Source organism: Camellia sinensis, chromosome 1 (assembly GCF_055761805.1).
Source record: "Camellia sinensis isolate YWXY chromosome 1, ASM5576180v1, whole genome shotgun sequence".
NCBI lineage: Eukaryota > Viridiplantae > Streptophyta > Magnoliopsida > Ericales > Theaceae > Camellia > Camellia sinensis.
Window position 1 is genome coordinate 211964870 of NC_138961.1, and position 25508 is coordinate 211990377.

General features: G+C 36.1%; 2 protein-coding genes and 1 non-coding gene across 5 annotated transcripts; 1 reads left to right on the forward strand and 2 right to left on the reverse strand.

Annotated features, from left to right (window-relative positions):
- Positions 1 to 3244: 3244 nt before the first annotated feature.
- LOC114309743 (galactomannan galactosyltransferase 1) lies at positions 3245 to 7458 on the reverse strand. Of its 2 annotated transcripts, none has more exons than XM_028255548.2 (2): positions 5602 to 7458; positions 3245 to 3552 (listed from the first exon to the last, which is right to left on the reverse strand). In XM_028255548.2, the coding sequence occupies exon 1, from the start codon at positions 6978 to 6980 to the stop codon at positions 5607 to 5609; it is 1374 nt and encodes a 457-aa protein (XP_028111349.2). In that variant the 5' UTR covers positions 6981 to 7458; the 3' UTR covers positions 3245 to 3552; positions 5602 to 5606. The 2 variants fall into 2 exon arrangements, with proteins under 2 accessions (XP_028111349.2, XP_028111350.2); XM_028255549.2 differs by lacking the exon at positions 3245 to 3552 and adding an exon at positions 4840 to 5266 and having other exon boundaries at positions 5602 to 7451.
- Positions 7459 to 11487: 4029 nt separating this feature from the next.
- Positions 11488 to 11561, forward strand: TRNAT-AGU (transfer RNA threonine (anticodon AGU)). Its single transcript has one exon. It is a non-coding gene; the product is annotated as a tRNA-Thr (tRNA).
- A 694-nt stretch (positions 11562 to 12255) lies between these two features.
- HHP4 (heptahelical protein 4) lies at positions 12256 to 16714 on the reverse strand. Of its 2 annotated transcripts, none has more exons than XM_028255547.2 (4): positions 16354 to 16714; positions 16010 to 16264; positions 14001 to 14313; positions 12256 to 13128 (listed from the first exon to the last, which is right to left on the reverse strand). In XM_028255547.2, exons 2-4 carry the CDS (start codon positions 16255 to 16257, stop codon positions 12475 to 12477), a joined length of 1215 nt encoding a protein of 404 aa, XP_028111348.2. In that variant the 5' UTR covers positions 16258 to 16264; positions 16354 to 16714; the 3' UTR covers positions 12256 to 12474. The 2 variants fall into 2 exon arrangements, with proteins under 2 accessions (XP_028111348.2, XP_028111347.2); XM_028255546.2 differs by having other exon boundaries at positions 13989 to 14313; positions 16354 to 16707.
- Between the last annotated feature and the right edge of the window lie 8794 nt (positions 16715 to 25508).

The window sequence follows — 25508 nt, forward strand, 5'->3', positions numbered from 1 at the left end:
TGATTTTGGAATTGATTTTTGAGTTTGATTTTGGGATTGGTTGGGATTTAGAGAATGAGAAAGTTTTGATGAAGTAATTGTAGAAGATAGGATTTGAGATGGGAGTTAATGTTATGGTGGTTGTACGGGGAGCAAATATTCCGACGTGCCCGTGTTCCTTTCTTCCGAGCTCCGTCGATATCCGATCACCTGCGAGCAAATAACGGTGAGCTACCCGGCGGTGTGTGGCCGGAAAAACCCTCCGACGGTCAAGTTAGCACACACCTTAGAGGGAATAGAGAGAAGGGAGAGAGTGTTTTAGTGTAAGGATTTCTTACAGAGATGTTCGTGTTGCGTATGGGGGGTGCAGGCATGCTTTTATACCTTCTGAGCCCCATATCCACTCCCAGTCATCTCCTGACACGTGGCTCTGCTATCCCATCTGTCAGCATAAACCATGCCATTCACCACCTAACCTCAATTGCCTGACTTCACAGCTGGAGCTCGGCAGCCGAGCTGTTCTACCTCGGCCATGTCATGCTTCAAACCCATGCGCCTAGCCGGACAAACACATGAAGGACCGGGCTAGGCGGCATCTCGGCAAAGCCTAGCCCGGGCTCCTCCTTTGGTTGGCCTTCTCGCCGGTCAATCAACTACCTCGGCTGACCGCGCCTTTCCGGGCGCCGGTCTCTCGGTCTGTCTGGTTTCGACCATCCTCGGACCGAGCATCCTGGTCTGACCGGTCACTTCCTGGCCGAGCAGCTTCCGTACAGTCCGGGGCGGCACACACTCAGTCCAAACTCTGCCCGGCCCAAGTTCTGGTAGCCCATTTCCGGGCGGATAGTTGATCAGCTCGGCCCCATACACCGTTGGGCCCTCAACCTGCTCGGCCGTCACCTCGGCCCAACTCCAGATCATAAATTACCCTCTCAGTGGCGAAGCAAAAAATATAGAAGAAGAAGAAGAGGAAGAGGAGGAAGAGAAACAGAAGGGTGGTGGAGCAAAAAATACAGAAGAAGAAGAAGAAGAAGAGAAGAAACAGAGCGATGGTAGAACAAAAAATATAACAGAAGAAGAAGAGAAGAAGACAAGAAGAAACAGAGGAGATGTTTGTTGAGTTGAAAAGTAAAGGCGGGCCACTCGACCCTTGACTTTTCCAGTTGGTTTTTTTTTTTTTTTTTTTAACACGACTAGCAGACAAGTTTAGACATTGAAAACCACAAGCTTGAGCAGAGCTGTAAAGGTTGCTTTGTTCAAGGAATTACGAGTAAGCATCTTATTGGTTGTCATGTTAATTATTCTTGGGTGAATCTAAAAATAATTGTTTTAAAGGAAATAATAATATTTTGTTTCAATCCTGTTACAATTTAAGAGGGGGTGAGAGAGAAAATATTATATAATGTGTACATTTAATGTTGTGTTAAATAATTATATAATAATGTATATAAGAATTAAGTATGATAATTTTAAGTATGATAATAAATATAATATGATATGATAGATAGATAGAATATATAATTATTATATCAAAAATCCTAGAGGCCCCAAATATTCTACCATTACTCTTATTATATTTAACACCCCTCAAACTGAAGTAGGGATACCGATTTGAGTTTGGACAGAAAAACTAAAACATGAAATAAAACTAAAAAATAAAATAAAAGGCAAATAGATTACAAAGTCCGAATGAATTCGCAAAGGTGCTTGAGATAGATCAGAGACCGGAGCGGACGTGTCAGACCGTTGTAAGAACTAGCCGGAATTAATACCAGGACAATTTAAGATCATGTCAAACCATTATAAAAATTGACCAGAACTAATGCCAAGACAGTTTAAGGTCATGCCGGAACGTCGTAAAAACTAGCTAGAACTAATACGGATATAGTTTAAGATCGTGCCGAACCGATGAAGAACTATATGTTGAACCAGAAAATGTAGCACACACATAACTTATGACGTGGTGCTAAATGGTGATAGTAACAGATGACATTGTGCGCTAAGGGGGCGACTTATGAGAAAGTGCGACTTGGGGCAACTTGAGCTATGCGCTAGAAGAGACAACTTGGGTTGTGCACCAGGGGGTGGCTTCGGTTGTGCACTTGATAGGGCGACTTGGGTAGTGCGCCAGAGAGGGACTTATGAGAAAGTGCGCCAAGGAACGGCTTGAGTTGTGCGCCAGAAGGAACAGCTTGGGTGGTACACCAATGAGGGCAACTTAGGTAGTACACCAAGGGGCCGACTTGGGTGGTTTACATAGTATATAATCATGCTCAATATGATATAGGTATAATACCCCCCTCAAATTCAAATAGGTTTGAAGATATAAACCTATTTGAGGTTGAAACAAAATGAAGGACAAAGTGGAGCAAAAGCACACAAAAAAAAAAAGAAAAAAAAGATTGCAAGTAAAAAAAATATAATAGAGATATTTAGAGTAAGAATAAATTAGTGGACATAGGAAGAGAACACTATGAAACGATACTGAAAAGAAAATATGACAGCGGAATGATTTAATGTCTGGCGGATGGCCAAAGCAAGGCTGTCACCCGCCAATGAAGCGAAATTACTATGTATTTAACTCCACTCTGATGCCATGTTACAATATTTAAGAGATAGAGAGAGTATTATATTATGTGTATATTCAATATTGTATTGAATAAATATGTAACAATGTATACAAGACTCCTTTATATAAGAGGAGAGAAACCTAAGTATAATAATCCTAAATATAGTAATAAATATATTATGATAAGTATGATAGACATAATATATAATTATTATATTTAACAAATCTCACAGAGAGCTAATCACATTAATTTGGAAAACCAACTTGAATTTTTAATGCGGAAGATCAGGAAAAATAAAAACTAAAAAAATGATGAAGTGAAGAAGAGAAAACTTGAAACCCTGATCTGGAAACACATTCTGAACTATCAAATAATCACCCCCAAATATGAAATGTTATATTAAGACAGATTAAAAGTCTAGAAATTATTCAACAATCATAGGAGAATATCAGATACATCATGGGGAGTTTTTTTTTTCTTTTCTTGTTTAAGTAATCCTTAAAATTGGATAACATGTCTATCTCGGGTTAGATTGGGAGAGGGAGTGTCTAAACAATGACATCTTTCCACTGATGATTTTATCATTCTTTTTCACATTCTACGTCTAATTCACATAACAAACACCATCAAACAGCATCAATATATATAGGACCTACCATTCTCCAACTTTCTATAAAAATTTAAGTTTTCATTAGCAATGCACGCAAAACATCAATTTTATATTAATGGGCTTGTTGCTTTCGCCGATGAAGTTTGCTTTTGTCAAACCTATAATCCAGGATTTCAAGGATACAATCTTTCTTATAAGAAACAAAAATTTGGGGATAACATATAATTACTATTTTTCATGGGGACAAGCATCTGTTTTAATACACTGATCCAAATTAATCAAATGAATACTTCGCAGCACAAGCAATTGGGATATACAAGCAAACCTAACACTTCCAAAACGGCGAAGACAGAACCTGGCTAAGAAGTTTAAGCTGAGCCAACAAATCCTAAGCCACTGCAGGAAATGCAATTATGATGATTTATACAACTCAGATGCATACACACCATGCCTAGAAGGCAGAAATAAAAAATTGATAAGGTGGAAAATTGAGTGTTATTTTTCCAATAAGGGTCTCATCTATTTATAAATTATGTCAACAGCTAACTTAAATGAGGCCGGTTTCAGAAAATATCAGATGCAAACTTTCAAAGAAATTCCCATGATGCCAAAGAGAGTATATTAACAGAACTTCATACGATGACAATGCACGGATGATTGGCTTGAAACATCAAAGATCCCCAAATCCTCCATTTCACAAATGAATCATAATGAGCTTCAATGGAAATAATGTGCAGCAATGCCCATCCAAATGTGCATTAACTTACATGCATCACACTAAATCAAGTTGAAGTAATATGATGAACATACAGAACCATTGAGAGATTTGCTTCATACTTAAAAGTCATGAAGGATTAAAAGCAGGAAATATTAGCTACTGTAATCCACGTAAAACTTATCAGAATTTTTCTAGCTAATTAATGCTGGTTACTAATTCTACTATCACAGCTACCAACTATGACTGAGCCATTAATAACTATGGATTTCTAGAATGGGTTGTCAGGCTTAACCACTAATTCATCAGATTCAACAGTCAATTCTCAGGATCAGTAACAATCAAAATTTATTACTACAGTTTGGGCACATAAGAATTAAGAAAGAACCAAAAGGCCTGGAAGATGAAAAGTTTACAAGGAATTTAAGTATCATAAGTTCATTGACCATAACAAGTCTAGGAGGTATAGAAGAAAAATGAAATCTTTCCTGCTTTCATTGCACATAGCAATCTTAAGAAACTTTTTTTTTAATTTTTTTTTTCTGTCATTTCACATAGCAATTTAAGCTACTCTCTTTCTTCATTTTGACCCATTTTTTATATTCACCTCACCTCAGAATGTTGCTACTTGAGTTATGGGTGGGAGGGTATTGATGGGTCTGAAAAGGCAGAGCTCATTTAACTCTTTACGGTTTGATTTCATTTTAAATGCTCAACCACTAGGCTAGAAGGGGACCACCTTGTCGGTACTCGACCTTGAACAAAGAAAAATCTATGTCTTTTGGTGCTTCAGGAAAGAAGACAGTGACACCATGATTGAGTCAAAATGAGTCAAGTGGCAACACTGCCATTGATCTACCTATGCTTAATAATAATATACAAAAAAAGGCACCCAATCAACAACATGAAGCCCACAATCAAATAAAGAAAAATAAATAAATAAACCAACAAGAGGCATCCATCACACATTAAAAAAAGAATAAGAAAGAAAGCTTAATAGAGTCAAAATCATCCTTCAATCATGTACCGACCAAGGCCCAAAAGAGCAGAACACATAAATTGCTTTTACATGTAAAGCGAAAACAAAAAGAAAAAGAAAAACAGATGCATGGTTGAGAATAAAGTGCCATAAAAAAGCTCCATTTTCTGAAAATCCAAATTCAAGACTCCTGATCCATGTTAGTTTTTGGTTTTTAGGAAATTTTGTTTATTATTGTGAACTCTATTTGCTCATCTCTCCATCTTCAATCTCTCAAGTGGGGAGTTTTAAATTGCTTCATATCACTTCCTTGTAGTTTAAGGTTTTGGAACAATCGGCGGCTGAACAGACCCAGACCCAGACCCAGACCCCTATTATTTTGACTAGGGGTATTCAAGAGTTTAATTCATGTGGCCCTGAAACAACGTATAGAATGAGTTGGTTTCAGCATTTAATCCACAGTTCACTCTAGACATGAACTACTAACAATAAAGGCATGTTTGGTTGGGTTTTCAATTTTTTTTCATTTTTTGTTTCGGCAGAAATAAAACAATGAAAAGTTCCAAATCACCGGTCATGTTCATAATGTTCCAAAATTTTTATAACTTTTTTGTGTTATAAACAGCCCACCAAATTGAGAAAAAATTAAGATGGACTGTACCAGTTACGCAAATAGAACACCAAATCACAACAAATAAAGCAAAACTGCATTTACAAACTAGCATCGAGAAAAGAAAACACGCCATCTTACCATGATCACTCGGCTGGGAAATCAAATGGCAGAGGCGACACAAAGGAGGAATCCAGTAAATCCGGGTGCATGAATCCATAATTACGAAGCACCTGATTATCCGCGAAATTCAAAGCCCTCTGCATGGCGTCCCAGCAAGTCTCGCCTTCATACATCTGGTTGTGCTTCCCACTACACGGCTGACACCCCGTAAAATGCGTGATAAACGGCCGCCTCCAACTCCACCTTCCATACCCGGCATCCTTCAAATACGGCTCTCTCATGGCAGCATAATTCTCACTCACCACCTCCGCTCGCCGCCGCCTCAGCCTTTGCACCTCCTTCTCTATCCCGACGTACTTGTCAGTGATGTTACCAAGCGTCCCAATAATTTCTAACCAGTACCCTTCAAAGTAATACTCTCCCTCTACGTAAATCTTGTCCCCCCATTTCTCTCTCTCTTTTAAAAGCAGGTAAACGAGGCCAGATTGATCGTCTGATTCAGGGAAGAGCTTGTCTGGGAGGGCTGATCTTAGGGTTTGGCCCCACTTTTCGTAATTTGGGGTTTGTGGACCCATGCTTGCCCAAACCTCCATGAAATCAAGCGACCACTGGCAATTTCGGATCAAGAACACACCGGCGTTGATGCTGACCCAACTCTTCTCCTCATAGATCATCCGGGTCCACCCGTGGACTACTAGGTTGTGGTGTTTGTATCTCTCTAATGGGAGCTTGAAATCCATGTCGGTGAACGCAGCGTCTGAGTCGACCCACCAGATCCACTCGGCCTCGGGGTGAGCCACCATGGCGGCTCGAACCAGAGGTATTTTGGCCCAGTAAGTGTGCATTTTCGGGTGAAGCAACACGTTGTTGTAGAAGATATCGTAGCCATGGATTCGACAGTAATCGACCTTGTTTTTGAAGAATCTCAGTAGCAAATGATCGCCGATTGGGTTCTTACACGGCGAGGACTGCGACCCGGAGACGACGAGAATCCGGTCTCCTGCTCCGGCGGCGTACGACGGGTGATGCTTCAGCCAATCCCGTCGCTTCTCGTCCCAGTTCTCAATCTCCTGTCCTCCTATGGAATAGCTTAGTTCCGGGTCGTCGTAGAACGTCGGGTCACCCGGGTCGTCGCGCAGGTTAACCCCGTGCGCACCCCCAGCGCAATCTCGCTTTTCCGAAGAAATCGATGCCTTCGCTTCGTTCACTGAGAAACCAGAACTAGGGTTAGGGTTTACAAAGGACGAGAGAGCCCAAACCGTTAGAAGAGCCACCAAAGCTCCACCGACGAATAGAAGGCCGTCGGAGAGAAACGACGCCGCTTTGGTCCGAGCTCCGTGCTTGGCCATGGATAGTGATGAAGATGTCTGGAACTGAGAATGCTCAGGAGACACCATTTTAAGCCCAGGAGGAGTATTCTTGTCAGTGTGTGGCCGCCATATCCAATTTTCTTGGTGTTCTCTGCTATAATAGTAATACTCTACAGCAGAGCAATTGCTAAACTTGGAAAGTGAAATAACTCAAAATGGGTATTGGAATTTAGTGATTTCGTGACGAAAGGTGTGATGAATGTTAATGGTGAGAGCGTCGGTGTGTAGCGGAGAGAGAGACAGAGAGAGGGGTAGGTGGAGGAGTGTTAATGGCGAAGGCCAGAAGGGCGTGAACTGCCAGTGCAAAAAAGTTCACAGCATTCATTCAAGTTTTTGGATTTGGATGTGAGGTGGTGATGTATGCCATTGACACGTCTATCTTTCAACACATGGGCAATGTATTGGAGTGGAGTACCGGCATTTTTGGCTTTCGTGTTTTGCTTTGTTTTGTTTGGGAGCTAGGAAAATGTTTTCCCGTTCTTTCTCTCCCAAGTGTCAGTTTTTACTAGGGGTGGGCGCGGATCGGTTGCGGCCACGAAACCTCCAATCCGCCATTCGTCCGCCAGATTGGATTGAGCGGATTGGCGGTTTGGCGGATGGATGCGAATCGGTTTGGCGGTTTAAAATTTTATAAATTTTCAACATAATTCAACTTGTACACTTCCTCAAACAAAAAAATAAAAAATAAAAAAAAAGAAAAAGAAAGTATTACAGTCAATGGCTTTAAAAAGTATTACAATTGCTATATGCTTTATCCAAAGAAATTTTTTTTGAAACTTTAGAATATCACGATCACTGCATGCCTCATCCACATATTATAATCATAGCATGATTCATCCCCATAAAGTATTACAATCTGTAATTGTTAAAATATAATAACAATTCAAACCACCAAAACCATGAACAGAGCAGTAGTAGAGATTGAATGTCTCTGTATTGTTACATCTACATATGTTTTTGAAAACAAAAACCAACCAGCATATATCATATTTTCTATTTATTATTTTTAGAGTTACATTTAAAAACTAAAAAATATAAATGAATAATACGTTTATTTTTTTTAATTCAAAAAATATATTCAAGTTGAAAACTTTTTTTCAATAGAATATTTAAACTCTTTTTCAATTGAAAACACAAACATAATATTTAAACAAATTGAAAATACAAAGTCTTATAAATTACTAGGGGTGCTTGCGGTTTGGCGGTTCGGTTGCGGCCAAAAAATCTTAAATCCGCCATCCGTCGGCCAAATTGGCGGATTTGAGAAAATCAATCCGCAACCGTCCGCTCGTCATCACGCATCCGTCCAAAATGTGGCGGATCGGTTCGGTTCGGTCGGTTTTGACGGATCGGTATATCCGCTGCTCACCCCTAGTTTTTACCACACGGTGCCTTTTGGGTGCTGGTTTTCTTCATTTGTATTTGAGTAGTAAAATAAAGGAAAAGATGTCGAAAATTTTATTAAAATTTTTATTAAATATTCCAAAAGAACTTACTAATAGTTTAGAGTGTTCTAAATAAGTGTACTTTTTGATTTTTTTATAAAAAGATGTGTAGAAAAGTAGAGAGAAGATATTGATTGATGTGACCCAAAAAAGATAAAAAATGTAAACTTATTTAGTCTTCCCAAACAAGGCCTTACATAATATGAGTTCTACCTGGGGTCTTTAATATTTGATAAAAAAATTTAATAAATCTTATAGGTCTTTAACATTTTTTAAAATAAAAAGAATGATAATATATATATACATTTATATATATATTGGGATATGTATAGGGGTGTGCGCGATGCGGATCGGTGCGGTTTGAGAGAAAAATAGAAACCGTATGGCGGGTGGCGGATTGATAAAAGTGTCACTAGAATTTGTCATTTTCCTTATTAAAAACTGGCATTTCAGTTGGCAAATAATGACGGATTTGCCTTGGCAGTTCGGGCGGATTGACGGTTTATAAAAAATATAATTCAAATTATAAAACTTAAATCGAAGAGTAAAAAAAGACGAGAGATACCTTGATGTTAAGCATCTTGCGAAGCTTTCTTCTGATGCAGCAAGTGTAGCAACAACATGATAATATCAACGACTATGTCATCAGTTCATTACAAGTATCTGTGGAAGCTACAATGATCAAATACAATACATAAAATTAATATCATTCAGGGTTTACAATATATTGAAAATGTTTACTGTTGAAAAGTATTTAGATTAAAAAGTGAGCTGATGCAAGTTTGCAACATGGCCAGAAAAAAAAAAGATTAAAAAGTGAATTGGAATCCAACTTTATTTTGGATTACTGACATCTTGAATTCCCTCGAGCAGTAATGTAATACTATATTCTAAGGTATACAACAACAAGCAAACTTAAGTAAAAAAGAATTTTTAGAATTTTATAAAAGATGATTTAATAGCGGTACGGGCCGGTGCGGTTTGAAAGAAAAATAAAAAACCGGCGAATTGATAAAAGTGTCACTAGAATTTGTCATTTTTCTTACCAAAAATCGGCAGTTCGATTGATAAATAATAACGAATTTGTCTTGGTGATTCGATTTCGACAATTTCAACGGTATTATCCACAGCCCTAACTATGTATGTGATAGAATGTCAGTGGGTCAAAAATTAAGGAAACTTGAGTGAGTTCATCTCTTACAGTATCCGATGGCTGTTTTTCAGTTCTATACAAATATTTTAATCTTATCTTATAAGACACTTTAAATGGTGAGAGGGAAAATGTAGACTTATTACAATTTTAAAGAATAAAGACAAAATACAATATTTTTGAACAAAAGAAAAGTGCGCACCCTCTATTTTGTTATTAGTGATAAAATTGGAGTGGTAATATTCTAGTGTTTGATTATTCGAAAATTATGACGACAAGAATATATATATATTTTGCTCATCTACTCATTATTTGAACATAACAGAATAAAAGTGACCTGTAAATAGATTTTTTTTTTTTTTTACCAAAAAAAAAAGAAGACATTTTATTGATAAATGGCATAATACAAAGTACAACAATATCAATAAAGAGAGCAGGTACAAAAATATCACAGTGAATAATATTATTCTAACTAAATTGATATTAAAATGCACATCTTATCATTTTTTAGCACACCACTAAATTAATGAGCAACTAACCAAAACACAAAACAGAGAAGCAAAACAAACACCCAAACTAGATTTTCATTTGACATTCCATTACCATTATTTAAACATAATCTAAAAATTTATGCTTTTCTTATTAAGAAAAAGATTAACTAGATTTATGCTATTATAGCAGCATAGAACTTTGAGGTTGAGGTTGTGACATGCAATGATTGGAGATACAAGTTGGTCCACTGTGAAGGTTAAAATTTAGGAGAATTCGCAATCCAGTGGAGCCTTCACAAAAAAATTTCACATGCATGAATAGTTTATAAAATTAATTATTAATGTTTATAAAGTTTATTATTAATTTATAATTAATATTTAAAAATTATCCTAAGTTGTATTTTCTGCTAAAATTTATGGTGCAACTAAAAATAAAAACATAAAATAACCGTTTTGAAACTATAATAAATCATGTGAAAGGGAACTAAATATGATATTTACATCTAAAAATGTACTCGCATACTATGACTACATTTGTTATTCTCATCGTTTTCCTTTGTAACCAAACAAGAAATAACTGTTTATTTATTTTTTATTTTTCTCACAACTATAAATCATAACTACTAGGCAACTTTACTACATAGAGATGATGAGAAGCTATAAGTTGTTTTTGGATCATCAATTTGGATAGAAATTTTTTTAAAAAAAATTAAGTAAAATATAAATAAAATTTTACTCACATTATTTTTTTCCTTTTAAAATTTATACTCAAATTTATAATTAAAACAAGTCCAAACTAGTAGAAAAAGTTGAAGAAGTACATGGGGGTCAAGCCATGTGATGGTCTGAGCTGCTGGTGGCCCCAAATGGGAAATATGTGTTGTTGTTGTTAGTTGTTACACTGCCGTGCCATGAATTGGGATCCTCCCCTTGAGGCCCCTCCTTCATTTCCTTCTTGTAGAGGCTTTTGGGTCCACTTTGAGGCCCAGTTTTGATAATCTGAACCGTTCATATTTTTAGATTTATTCAGTATATCATACCTGTAAAAAATCAAGTTGATCGAATATCATAAAGTATGTGTTCGGAAAACTGTTTATTAAAAAATAGTTTGTAGTCCCAATTTTCTGAACGCATACTTTCTGATATCCGATCAACTTGATTTTTTACAGGTATAATATACTGAATAAATCTAAAAATATGAACGGTTCGGATTATCAAAACTAGGCCTCAAAGTGGACCCGAAGACCCCTGCAAGGAGGGAATGAAGGAGGGGGCTCAAGGAGGGGATCTGGACTCGCCGTGCCATACCCATGTTAGTTAACAACCTCACGTTGACAAATGACAATGACAATGACAATGCACCATCATTATCTATGTTTGTTCCCAAATTACTTGGCGAACTTATTTTATTATTATATAACTTATTTATTGGATTAAAGCAGCAAGAAGCTCTCGTAGCTCAGTTGGTTAGAGCACCCGTTTAGTAAGCGGGAGGTCTTGAGTTCGACTCTCAACGAGAGCATGTCGTATTTTTTCTTTTTTAAATGGGCTTGACTAATTTACCAGCCCAACAGATAAAGCGCAAAAACACATACAACGCAAACTATTCAAAACCTATTAGAGGGTGTTTGGAAATCGATTTTAGCAGTTTCTTTTTCTTTTTTGAGAAAAATATATACTATGTTTAAGAAGTTGATTTTTTTAGTGGTTAATGGTTCTAAAAAATAAAATAGATTGATACTATTATAAAGCAATTTACTCATAATAACATTGCAAATTACTATTAAATTTTGATTTGTCACAAACTCTAAAACCCAACTCTTTTGCCAAAAAATAATTTTAAAAGTTAGGCATTTTTTGAGTTCCACATAGGTCTTGTTTGGTTAAAATTATTCTAGTTTGAAATAAAATCAACTTATTTTGGTCTTAGTTCAAGAAAACACAAAAAGCACAAAACACCTACACACACATCTTTTACCTTTTATATTGAAGTCAACAAAAAAGCTAATTTAAATAATAATAAAAATAATAATCTCAAAACTCAACTCCCCTTTTTGAAAAAAATAAATAGCTTAAACACTATAACTTGGAAGTACAACTATTTAAGCATGCAATTAACAACAGTAAACTTGCTTGATTGTTGCTCATAACATCAGCTAAACCAACCCAGAAAAATAAATACAAACACCAGTCCAATTACAGCCGACCATCTCATCTGCATCCAAGAACAGAACAGTTTTATTATTTTGTAAATGGTTAAAGTCAACAGAATTTCGACCTTCCATTAATGAAGAAGCTTAGACTGTAACAGCAGGGGTAGCTCCTCCCTCACCACCCACTGCATTTATATATACAGCTAATTACTCACCCTATTAACCCAACCAACAAACAAAGATCTAACCCACGGGTTCATATACTCTCTCCAACAAACTTTTTCAACAACCCTCCAAGTCCCTCCACCTGAGGTAAACTAGCCCAGCACAGTAATGCGTGTAGGCCCCTGCCACCACCAGCACATGAAAAAGCTGGTGGCTGTGCCCCGCGATGTCGAACTTCCCAGGCATCCATCGCTCCGGAATCCTCGTCGCATAAATCAGTGCACCAATTCCATAAAACACCCCCATCAAGATCTCATACCCAGTCGTGTACAGTGCCTCGGGCCGGTTCCTGAACAAGATCAGCTTGTGGAAAATTGGGGCCACCCCCGACATTCCCATCCCAAAAAATAGGGATGCACGAATTTTACGGTATTCGGGTTTTTGGAAGACCGGGAGGAGAGAGACCAAGATTGTGCCAATTCCCAAGATGGTTATGAATCCTAGGTAGAGATTGCAGAAGAAGGGGTTGCACATGAATGAGTAGTAGACAGGAGGGTAGAAGGAGGTTGCGATGAGAGCTGCAATCCCGGCGTAATCGAACCTAAGCATGATGTATGATAATCGCTCAGAGTGGCAAGAGAGTAGGTGGCATGTGCTGCTGGCTAGCAAGCAAAACATGGCCCCACCTAAGAAGGCGTAGAATGGCCACCGCGTGATCGGCCTCAGCATCAAGGGTGCTATCATGTTCACCACGTCCTCCTTCACGCTATGCTGCATTTAAACAAATGATAGTGAAAGTAATAGCCAAATTTAATGTTTAGGAAACAACAAAACCATTCTGTACTTCTTCACAAGAACAGGGAATAATGGCATGTGGAAGAGATAATGAGAAGTGTCAGAGTTTTAATGCATTAAAATTCAACTATCAACCATGTTTAGCATGTTTCATACCAAAATTTCAGAATCTGTCAAAACTTAAGTATAAATAATCTCTACCCGGTCATTACAGAAGGATACAACACGGGATGAAAATCTATTTCCATTATAACTTTATAAGCTTGTTAGGCCTTTCCTTGCATCCTTATTGAATAAGGAAATTCAACATATGAATCAGTAGAAGGTATTGCTTGAACATGTTCACCAATCTCGAGTTACTTGCACGAGGGTAACTCAATTCTTAGCAAGAAACTAAGAATGTTTGAATGTAATGCCATTATAGATGTTTTCCCCACAATACCATATTAAAATAGTCTGGCAGTCTTAACACATTTCCTTGGACGTTAGGAGACGACCGGGGGGGGGGGGGGGGGGGGGGGGGGGGGTGCTTAAACTGAAGCTAAAAACTGAAAAGTGAAAAGTGAAAAGTGGAAAGTGGTGATGACATCCCAATGGCATGCACTGAAACAATACCAAAGCTATTAGTAATATGCATGTATAGCCCGGCTACAGATTCTAGAACAGGATAAGACAAATGGCTACTAGAAGTATGCCTTGGTAAGATTTAGCACGCAAAAATCAACTAGGATATTCTCGTGACAGCCTATCAAGTGAAAATATAGATTTGCTCATAACAGGTTGATTGATGAGGATATTACTATCTGCTACAAAGCAACACCAAACAAGGACTGTACCAAAACACTAACATCAGTGTGGTTGCCATGAAATAATCGCTCAGGCAAACAATTAGTGAGGAGTTCTACAATATGCCAAGTCGATGGTGATCGTAGCAAATCCATTGAAGCAAATGCATTAGTTAGCTCCTCACGAAGTCTGTTCAAATCAGGCATGTTGGGCAAGGAAGGCAGGCAAGCCAAAAGTTCTGCATGAAGTTTGTGCAGATCAGCTTTTTTCAGCACATCAGCGAAATGTGGTAGAGTGTGAAGATCCACAACCTTTGGAACCTTCATTGCTGTGTATATCGTCAAGGCCAGAAAAAGGAAGAAACCAATCAAATGCCTGCAAAATAAAAATTATGCATCAAGACAAGGAAGATTCTAGAAGGATGAAACATCAACGAGTTCCTTACAAACCAAAACAAAAGAAAGAAAGATTAAAAAAAGCACACAAAAAGTTGAAAAAAGAAAAAATACCAAAAAGGAAAAAGGAGAAGACAAAAGAAAAGCATCTACCTATTAACTGAAAGAGAATCACAAATCTTCTGAACAACCTATTCACATGAATTTCTAGTAGTGAAAAAGAACCAACAGTAGCAAGAGATCAAACCTCACTCTGAGTTTCTTAACAGTGGTTATTGAGGATCTCACATTAAAAGCATAAAAATCTTAGAGCACAATCACAACCTCAAAAAACAAAACTAACAGAACATGAATCTCAAGTGCCCAACTGGTGATTTATTGGCACATGTTAGTGTGCCCGCCACAACCAAGCAAATTTGGCAACATGAACATCATTTGCACATGCCCATCTCGAAGTTGCTCAATGGGCCTAGTCTCTAGAAACCCCACCTATTAGTTGGAAAGACACACTGAGTAATGCTGCGATTGAAGGCTGCAAAGCTGAATTATTTTCTGCCTACTCCCAGTAATACATGGCAACTAATAAACAAGGATGTTAATAATAGTAATAACAGTAATTTCTAAAATCCTAGCCAACAACACCACCATCCCGCACCCTTATGGCAGGAAAGGGGAAAAAATGATATGATCACAATATCCCCCATAAATGAAGTTCTGAAGTCTGATTGTCCAACAAGAAAATTCAAACAGTACCACTTACAAAAGGTTGAGCTATTTGTTCAGCTAAAAAACTCACCCCTCCAGTAGTTCGTAAGTTTTATTATAAGCACAGTGAATGATGTTACACAGATAGACCTTAACTTTATGCTCTTTCAGATTAACAGAAAGAAAAGTTTGAAACGCTGGATAACTTAGAGGCTGAACATTTGTAAAATGGAGACATAACAAATGTGCAATGTTATATGTTGCATGTTAAAGCCAGCACTCGTGAATGGGCAATAGCCAAACTTGAAATTTTTTTATAGCAAGACAGGAGAGAGAGATTTTATATCAACTAGACCAATCAAGGAATAAACGACACCCAAAATAATTTAATGCAACAAGGTCTATTATTACATGAAATGCGAAAACTTTGGCAAAAGCGGTGCAGGTGGCTAGAAAAAGCACGGCACAAGTGTGCCACATACACAAGTCAAACCAATTTGTGTAGAGCCCAGCACTAAACACAGCATTTATGAATACCTAAGTTTTCTCCTTACATAAATCACTTGATATCTTCACATCACCAATGATACCAACCCTCATTTAGCAAACAGAATCACCCCATTAAATTAAACAGTATCCAAATAAACATACAACTCAGCTTAGTTTTGCCCCCCAAGTCCCAACAAATTGGGGATTAGGTACACAAATCCATATTCCATTCCCCTTTATTTAGGGGGCTATGAATTAGTAACAATTACAGTCATCTGTTTTCGCTCTCACCTCCACCATAAATGTGTACCCTTCTTTTACAATATTTTGCCAAAGTTCAATAAATATGTCACTATGTATGTGAAGATTTACATAATTCACCGACTACATAACAAAATAAAGTAATAAAGAAGCAATCTTCAGTGAACAACAATGAATTCTATGACATTGAAGCACAAATGCACAAAATAAAAAATTCTTACGTCCAGACATTGAGGGTTTCATTATGAATGGTGAAGATGCTCAGAAAAACTTGCTTTAATGGCCATTCAGAGCGATAATGACCAAGAATGAACTCATTGTCCCTCAAAAAAGCAGGCAATGAGTGGTACTCCACCAGCTGGTACTTCACCTTCTTCCACAACCTCTTCCCCTTCCCTTCCTTCAATAAACTCTCATCCGATTCAGAACCCACCCTTGAATCCTCACAAACTTGTCGATTCTTACCCATCCTCTCTCTGTTCAGATCAAATAATCACAAAAAAAAAACAAAAAAACAACAACATAAATTCACATATAAACCACAACAAATTATATATAATGATACCAGAAATGGGATAAGATCGCCGGCGAAGAAGACCCAGAAGGGGATTCCTGATATGGGTGTCGTTGATTGAGAGAATATGCTTCAGGCGGAGATGATGAGAGAAGGGATTGCTATTGCAGGGAAGAAATCGAGTGAAATGACAAGAAAGTACGGGAAAATCTTAGGCAGAGAGAGGGAGAGAAGATGAATTCAGAGGAGAGATAGGCGGAGATGGCAAAGATGATTTATTTGTTTGATTGTTGTTACGAATTTGGCACGGTTACTTTGAACATATGACGTGTTTGAAAGCAATGGTGCACATTCGGCGATTTTTGCTTCTACGCAATTGGATTTTTTTAGGTGCCATCAAAGATCTAATTTTATTCATATAAAAATAATCACTCATAACTTATATTTTTATATTTTTTGTGATTTTTTAAAATATTTTTATCAATTTTTTTATTTTTTAAATTGACTTAAATCTTAATATATTTCAAAAGTATAAATTTTATACAAAATTTTAAAAAAAATTATTAAATATAACAAAATATGAAAATATACTAAATTTTTGTATTTTTTTATAATTTTTATATTTGGTGAATTTTTTAAAATTTTTAAATGTATCTAAAAAATAAAATACAAATGCATACAATATTAAAAAAATCACTAAAAACAAGAATATCAATTTAAAATAATAATACATTTTTTATTAAAAAAATATGTGACTTAATATATTACATATTCAATAATAAATTATTAATAAAATATAACGGGGTGCAAAATAAATCCAAAAGAAAATAAGGAGAAATTGTAAAGGGATGGGACAACCACAAAATAATTGTACTATAAATATAAATCTTTTTTAGTGTAACTTTGATACACAAAAAGTGTTATACCAAGATTTTGTACCATACATAGTTGCACCATCATGAATTTTTCTTTTTTTTCTTTTCTTTTTTTTTTTTTTTGCCATTGCTCCACTAAAACCCATTAAGTGCGGGAAATTTTATTTAGGCCTTATTTGCCATAATCTAAAAAAGTCAATAAGTCACTATCTTATTTAAATTACATCATCTTATTTAAGTTACATCACCTCTCTGCGACATCATTTCAAACCTAACCCATACATAACCCATATTTCATAAAAAGTCAAAAAATACACTTATTTAGATTATCTCAAACCACCCATTACACTCAAAAAATGTTTAAGTGAGCCTAATTTTTTCAATACACTATTAAATTATTTATAATTACAATTTACTCTCAATACATCCAATTTTTTTCTTTAGAGATACACTCAACTAAAATAAATTAAAAAATTCAAATTACTTATGAAAAATATTATTCACGTACATATATGGAATATGACTAAGAAACTCGACACCGGCGAAGGAGGGACGACAAATTTGAAGGAGAGAGTGAACTTCACGTTTGAACTTCCAAAACTTAATAAAGTGAATTTGTTCGGTTCTAAAAGTTCGAACAATTATATCAAAAAATAGGTTCAATATTCGCTTTTATGTAATTAAAAAAACACATAAATCAATAATTGTACTTTGATATTTATGTCAATACTTATCTCATCTTTGATGGATTGCTTCAAAAAACTATTTTGATTATTACTCACATTCATTATTTGATTTTGTTCAAATTTTATTCTATTTGCAAGTAACAATATAAAACATAATGATATTGATAATAATGGTGAGTTTTGGTTGGGTGAATTGGAGTTTTGAAGTGAAAAAAAAGAAGAAAAAATAATTGAAACTTCATAAAGAATATGAAGATATTTGAATATTTGATTATGAATAAAGCTTCGGACCCCCAGTGGGGGTGCTGGGGGCCTTCCCATTGGTAAAAAAACAGTTTTTTCTTTTTTTTTTTTTTTTTTTGGTTTTCAGCCAACCCCAAGCCGGCACTAGAGAGGTCTGTAGCATTGCTGTTTGATTATATATAATTAATTAGGGTGTACAATAAGAAAAAATAATATTTTATTTTAAAATTTAATATATATTATTATTATTAATAAATTCACATTAAAATATAACATGGATTAAAATTTTAAAATTTGAATTAGACAGACTCAATTAATTTTTTGATTCAGATAAAATGGTCCACGAAGCGCAAATCAATGGGCCATATGAGCCCAAATAAAATGTGTAGTGTGGGTTTTTAAGGCCCCGTTGATTTTGTCAAATACATTTTCAAATTGGTCTTGCAACGAACAAACGGTCCAAGAGCAAGCAAATTTATTTTGTAGAACAAACAAAACAATGTGAGATAAGCTAGAACTTTCCTTTCTACACTGATGAAGCTCCCTAACCCAGAAACGCACTTTCAATACCAATAGGGTTGGTTCAATGAATAAAACTTTCAAATTCCTCACTTAAGGCTTGAATTTGAGTTTTCATAGCCTATTGTTGGGGTTAAACATATTATTTAGCGCATGAAATACTTAGAGGCTTAAGTTTCGGGCCCGACGTAGGTACGGTGAGATTCTCTGTAGATATGTTGTAAGTGCTAAGGAACAATACTTCCTGGTAAATATGTTGGAGTAGCCTATCTGCTTATCTATTTTTTTTATGAATCAAAAAAAAAAAAAGAAACACTTTTTTAATATATATCACCTACATTACAAGTAAATGGCAACATAGAACTGATCGCATAATTGTTGTCTTGTTTGTTTTATAAATTTTTTTTTAATATATATATATAGATATATATTTAGTTATAACCTTAAAACTAATTTATTAGCACTTGTAGTAATAGGGGTGTAGAAAAATGCTTGGGAGCACTAATTAGTGCTCCCACTAATTAGGTGGCAGTGGGTCCCGCCATGAATGATGTGATGTTTTGGTCTTGGAGTTGTATTTTTTTTTTTTAACTTTTTTAATGCATTAGTGCTATTAGTGGTGATGTTTTTAGTGGAATGAATCATTGTTGTAAGGGTGTATGGTAATATGGTGTTATATATTAGCAAGTTTTTAGTTTTTAAAATAAAAAAAAGAATTTACTATTTTAAAATGAAAGATATGTTTTGTTCAAATAAATTTATCTTATGTTGTTTACTAAAATTATTTGTGTTGAGTTATAATTTTTTGTCATATTAAACGTTAAGAAATATATAAAATATTATCTACTGATTGAAATGGAGGATAATTATAAAAGATGCACTTAGAAATAAGGGTAGTGTTATTTTAATTCAAAAATTAAACTCATTTTTCAAATTTAATATTGTTGAAATGTATTACTTAAGTTGTATTTTATTCATAGATTAGAAAGGGATTTAAAAACGGAAATAAAAAAAATGCGTGTGAAACGTAAGTTAAATATAGTTATATTTAATTCACATTTCACTTAAAATTTTTGTCTTATCTTTCAAAATTCATGAGCCAAACACAATCTTAATTAATTCCAAAAAAAAAAAAACCACAACATTAGCCAACACAACTCTCTTTCTCACACAGTAAGACAGCTCTCTCTTATATTTTTTTCAAATTATCAATCAATCATTTGTTTTACACATGAAATTTTTAAAAATGTGCTTTTTATATAATTTTCATAGGAGTGGAGCAATTTTGTATAGTGATATGGCTCTCTGCCAGGAAAAGCCTTGTGATACACGAGGGACAGGATTCCATTATAGCAAATAAATTTTTTTATCATATATATATATATATATATGTGTGTAAAATATGATATATAAATTATATCTATATATATATAAAAAATTAAATATCGTAGATACAATTTTTAATAAGATGAAAAAAAAAATTTAGTGTAAAATAAAAAGAGAATGCAAGATAGAATAAGAATAAGATGTATATTTTTTATATTAGGAATTATTTTATATATAAAATAAGATATATATTTTTAAAATGTCATAACAAATCATATTTTTTTACAAAAACAAGAGACCATTACCCATAATCTTCTCCTAATTCTGTCCTAGATACACATGTTACACCGATGATTCCTCACTCGTCTGCGTTGTCCAACTTTTTTTTTGTCTTTCATTCACCAACTTCTTCTCTATTTACTTCTCTAACTGCAACGATTCGCTGCATCTTTCAGCCAAAGGTTTTTTTTATTTTTCTTTCTGTTTTGGGTGTGTATGTAGTAGACTGTACAGTCATGGCTTTGTCCAAACCAAGAACTTTGGCTGGTCTGGAAGACCATGTTGCTTCAGCTTTCTGCTGTGGTAATTTGGATAGATTGAAGTGTGGTTGGAGGGAGAGAATTGGAAGGTTTAATGGGATGATCAGAAAAGTTGATTTTCCAACAAAGCAAACAAGAAGAGGTGAGTGGAAAAGGTTCTGGTTGAGAAGGTGTTGTGGCACTAGAGGCGGTGAGAAGTTATGGAATTCATCATCATCATCGGAAGAAGAAAATGAAAGGCTTGTGAAGAGGATGAGGGAAGCTCATGTTGGAAAATTGGTTTATATATAAGCCATATTTTGGGCTAATTTTGAGTCCAAAATTGAGTGGGCCCCAAACGTCTTTTGGGATGGGTCCGAAGAGGTGACGTGTTCCTTGTCACGTGGCAAGTCACACAGTGAAGACGGAACGTCAAAACCATTTATGAGTGAATGGGAAGTTGACGTCGTTTTCGGGTTTAACATTAATTTTTTAGATAAAATTCATTTGAATTTTTTTTTTCTTCAATAAAAAATTATTGTGGGAATTTAATTTAATTCTAAATTCAAGTTTTGGGTTCCTAAGTGGTTTCTTAAAATTTGTAATTGTGGGAATTTAATTTAATTCTTAATTCAAATTTTAGGTTCCTTAGAAGTTTCCTAAAGCTTGTACCTCTTTATTTATTTAACTATTTCAATAGTTTAATATATATATATATATATATATATATATATATTTGAAATAAGTTAAATAATAAATAAACCTATTGTCCCTTCAACAGAATCTTTTAATTTTGTTTTCAAAGTTCCTACGGTCAAAACTACTATTCAAATTTGAATAGTAAAGGGTGCACCTGTTCATAGGTTTTGTGCACCTTTTCACAATTATTTTTGGACCTGTTCACGGCAGTGTTGTTGCCTATATATACTGCCATAATTCCAGTTATTAAGGCCCCGAAAAAAATCAGTCTAGACATTGTCTAATTTCTGTCCAATTTTTTTTTCTTCGTATTATTTATTCTTCATATTAGATTTAGGATAAATTAAAGAGAGTATTAGAACACAAGGTTTGGTTCGCCGAACAAATTGTTTTGAGTACTACTACAATTTGTGAAGATCATTGTATCCTGGGAGATAGACGCCACTCAACCGTAAGTACCATAGCGGGGCGAATCTGTCTTAAGGACAGAGTGTCACACACTCGACTTGGTCTTGTAATTTTTATTTGGTTCGACAAAATAAATTCGATATGTTATTTATTTATCTTGTTTAATTTTATTTCAAGTTATTTTATATACACAGAAGATTGTTCCAACAATCTTAAGACAGATTCGAATTATTCTGTTTACAGAATTTTGCGTTTGTTTTCCTTTTTCATTCTTCGTAAATAATTTCGGAAGAAAATTATTTTCTGTGGATTTACAAAATAATATTCTGGTTGGAAAAACAAATAGTAATTATATGCTATTTGACAGATAGTAGTAATATACTGTCTCTTTTCTTTGACAACAACTAGTAGTACGATACTGGTGTCATTAACAATTCAGAATATATTTTTGTGGAATTTTTTCAGAAATTAATTTTGGGTTTTAGAAATTATTTTCTGAGTTTTCATTAATTAAAATTCTGTTTCAGTATTTTAATTATTGAAGGGTTACTGAAATTAATTTTCTGTGTGGAATTAATTTGGTTAAATAAAATTTTATTTTATTTCAAAATTAATTGAAAAATAAAAGTTATAGTTTTTATTTCTTTTATTTTACAGAATTTAATTTCTTGTATGGAATTAATTTGGTTAAATAAAATTTTATTTTATTTCCAAATTAATTAAAAAATAAAAGTTATAGTTTTTATTTCTTTTATTTTACAGAATTTAATTTTCTGTGTGGAATTAATTTGTTAAATAAAATTTTATTTTATTTCCAAATTAATTGAAAAATAAAAGTTACATTCTTGTTTCTTTTATTTTTACAAAATTTAATTCTGTGAATTTGGTTTAATTTTCTGTGTAATGTAAATTCTAATTATAAATTTTGTTTTATAGATTAGAATTAATGGCTACTGAAACAAATGCCCAAACAAATACTACTGTGGTGGCTGCAATGACGCCAACCCCCTCTCCTGTTGTAACAGTACCAGTAAATCACGGTGAAAAGCTGTAACAAGCCCGCGGGGGACCTCGCTACAGCTCGGACTCGATTTGTAGTGTAAGGTCCCGGTGTCCCACATCGGGAATGGAGGGGGAGTTCTTGGGCTATAAAAGTAAAAACCTGGACCCTTATATAGCATCGAGGCCTTTTCCCAAATAGTGAAATCCCTATTAGAACTCCCCAGTTAAGCGTGCTTAGGCTGGAGTAGTTCTAGAATGGGTGACCCACTGGGAAGAACAAATCCGTGCGGGCGTGGCCCAAAGCGGACAATATCGATGACATGTAAAGGGTCGGGGCGTTACAAATGGTATCAGAGCCGACTCTCCGGAGTACCGAGTGTGGGCCCCTGGCGTCTCTCGGTGCATGTGGGCGGGCTTGCGAGCTGGCAGGCTACTGCACGAGGACGTGCAGCCCTAAGGGGGATAGATTGTAAGGTCCCGGTGTCCCACATCGGGAATGGAGGGGGAGTTCCTGGGCTATAAAAGTAAAAACCTGGACCCTTATATAGCATCGAGGCCTTTTCCCAAATAGTGAAATCCCTATTAGAACTCCCCAGTTAAGCGTGCTTAGGCTGGAGTAGTTCTAGAATGGGTGACCCACTGGGAAGAACAAATCCGTGCGGGCGTGGCCCAAAGCGGACAATATCGATGACATGTAAAGGGTCGGGGCGTTACATGTAGTCACGGTTCTAAATCTAAACCAAAGAGTCCAAATCCGGCAAATCGTTTTGAGAAAAACAGATTTTTGAAAGAAGTGCCAAACATGAACTGCTTTGCCAGATACAGAGTCGCCACCTAAATATTTTATTTTGGGAAATTTAGGAAACCCTGACTCGGTGCCAAAAGGCCACGTGTCCGTCATCACCAAAGTTGTCTCGGCTCGGGAACTTGGGTACGATTGGGGAAGGTCACTTCGTGAGCACCCCCGCTCGCCCGGTCATAGACCGGCCTCTACTAACCGTGATATCAATTTTTGAAAACTTTGTGTGTCCTTATTTCGGTTATTAGCCTAGGTTACTATGTGATGCGCACAGCATACAAGTATAGACTGGATCGCCTGAATTGGAACAAAAAATATTTCATGTTCGCTTTTTGAAAATGGTTTGCTACCCGCAGGTAGGCTTGAAACATTTGATGATTTACTCCAATTTAGATAACCCAGCCTTCACCCACAGGCATTCAGGCAGTTATATCACATAAGCATTTAGCCTCATGGTAAGCATGCTATTTAGGGCAGTCACTCACACGCATGCAAGGATGCTAAAGCATAAAGCTTACCGGGTACTCCAAGCCAAAACAGAAACTCATTAGAATTTTATGCATGATCCTAACTATACAGAAATGCCTAATGCAACACATGCAAAAATGCAACTATAGCAGGCTCGGCTATTCTAAACATGACATATGGAGTGCTACAACTAACATGTATTCACTTTGAAATTGAAAGTACAATGCAGTTAGTATGGTGCGCCGAGCCCGGTGCATGCAATACAGATGAATGATGCAAACATGCTGTCATACTGTATGCTAATTGAAATATGCCCTAACCTAACCATCATAAACAGGTAAATAAAAGGGAGAAAGAAGTGGGGTTGGAAGACATACATCACACTCACGCACACTTATTACAGTTATGCCCTCGCGCAGAGGGTCCGAATAAATATACAGTCCCAAATGAAAGAATAGTACAGTCCAAATGTTACAGTCCAAAAAAATATACAAATTCCTACTTAATTAACAAATTAACTAAGAAAGCTGTAAAACTGGCGTGCAAGCCAGGGACTGCCTCGCTTCTGATGAATGATGCATGTCTGGCTGCTTTGCGCGGAAATCCACCGGGATGCCCCAATTAGCCTCTGTTTAACAGTTATTCTTGGAAAGCGTGCCAGACTCTGAAAAGTTGCTGATTCTTTATTTTGCTGCAACAGAGAGCAGGAAAGGGGCATAGCAATGTATTTTCACAGATATATGCATGCCTCGATCCTCGTGCCACCAATCACGCATACCGAGGCATGATGGCCGAGGAGTCGAATTGCACAATTTAATATAGAATGAATGCACATGTAAACACAACAAGAACCTAACTCCATCATGGGTAATCCGGAGTGTCGGTGACTGGGAATTGAGACGCGTTCCGTAACTCGGAGTACGAAACGCACCTCGTTTCTCGTGCCCGGGCTAACTCCTATCCCGAACACGATGCAATATGCATGACATGTATGAAATGCAACTAAGATACAATCCTAACATGCACAATGTTATGAAAATGAGATGCCTCGAAATGCGTGCACACAGGCACGCAAACCGAGAAAATGACATACGCAATGCAAATGACATGGAAATATGATATGGGCTTACACTAACATGAGAGAGCCTCAGCCACACTCACATAAGAGGCCGATGGATGAAAATGAAGTGCCTCGAAATGCGTGCACACGGGCACGCAAACCGAGGCAATGGTATATGCAATGCAATGGCATGGAAATGGCATATAGAATGCAACATGGACTTATACTAACATGAGAGAGCCTCAGCCACACTCACATAAGAAGCCGATGGATGAAAATGAAGTGCCTCGAAATGCGTGCACACGGGCACGCAAACCGAGACAATGGTATATGCAATGCAATGGCATGGAAATGGCATATAGAATGCAACATGAACTTATACTAACGTGAGAGAGCCTCAGCCACACTCACATAAGAGGCCGATGGATGAAAATGAAGTGTCTCGAAATGCGTGCACACGGGCACGCGAACCGAGGCAATGGTATATGCAATGCAAATGAACGGAAATGGCATATAAGCATGTTAATGGATTTTCAGCAATGAAATGTGGGGGAAAACGGCCCCGAAATGAGGCGAAAACACACCCGATGCGCGGAATAGTCC

Coding starts and splice junctions, on each gene's coding strand:
- LOC114309743 (XM_028255548.2), bottom strand. CDS start 6,980: ATGGTGTCTCCTGAGCATTCTCAGTTCCAGACATCTTCATCACTATCC.
- HHP4 (XM_028255546.2), bottom strand. CDS start 16,257: ATGGGTAAGAATCGACAAGTTTGTGAGGATTCAAGGGTGGGTTCTGAA. Junction 14,314..16,009: donor GAAACCCTCAATGTCTGGAC/GTAAGAATTTTT, acceptor TTTATTTTGCAG/GCATTTGATTGGTTTCTTCC. Junction 13,129..13,988: donor ACACTGATGTTAGTGTTTTG/GTACAGTCCTTG, acceptor GTTTAAATGCAG/CATAGCGTGAAGGAGGACGT.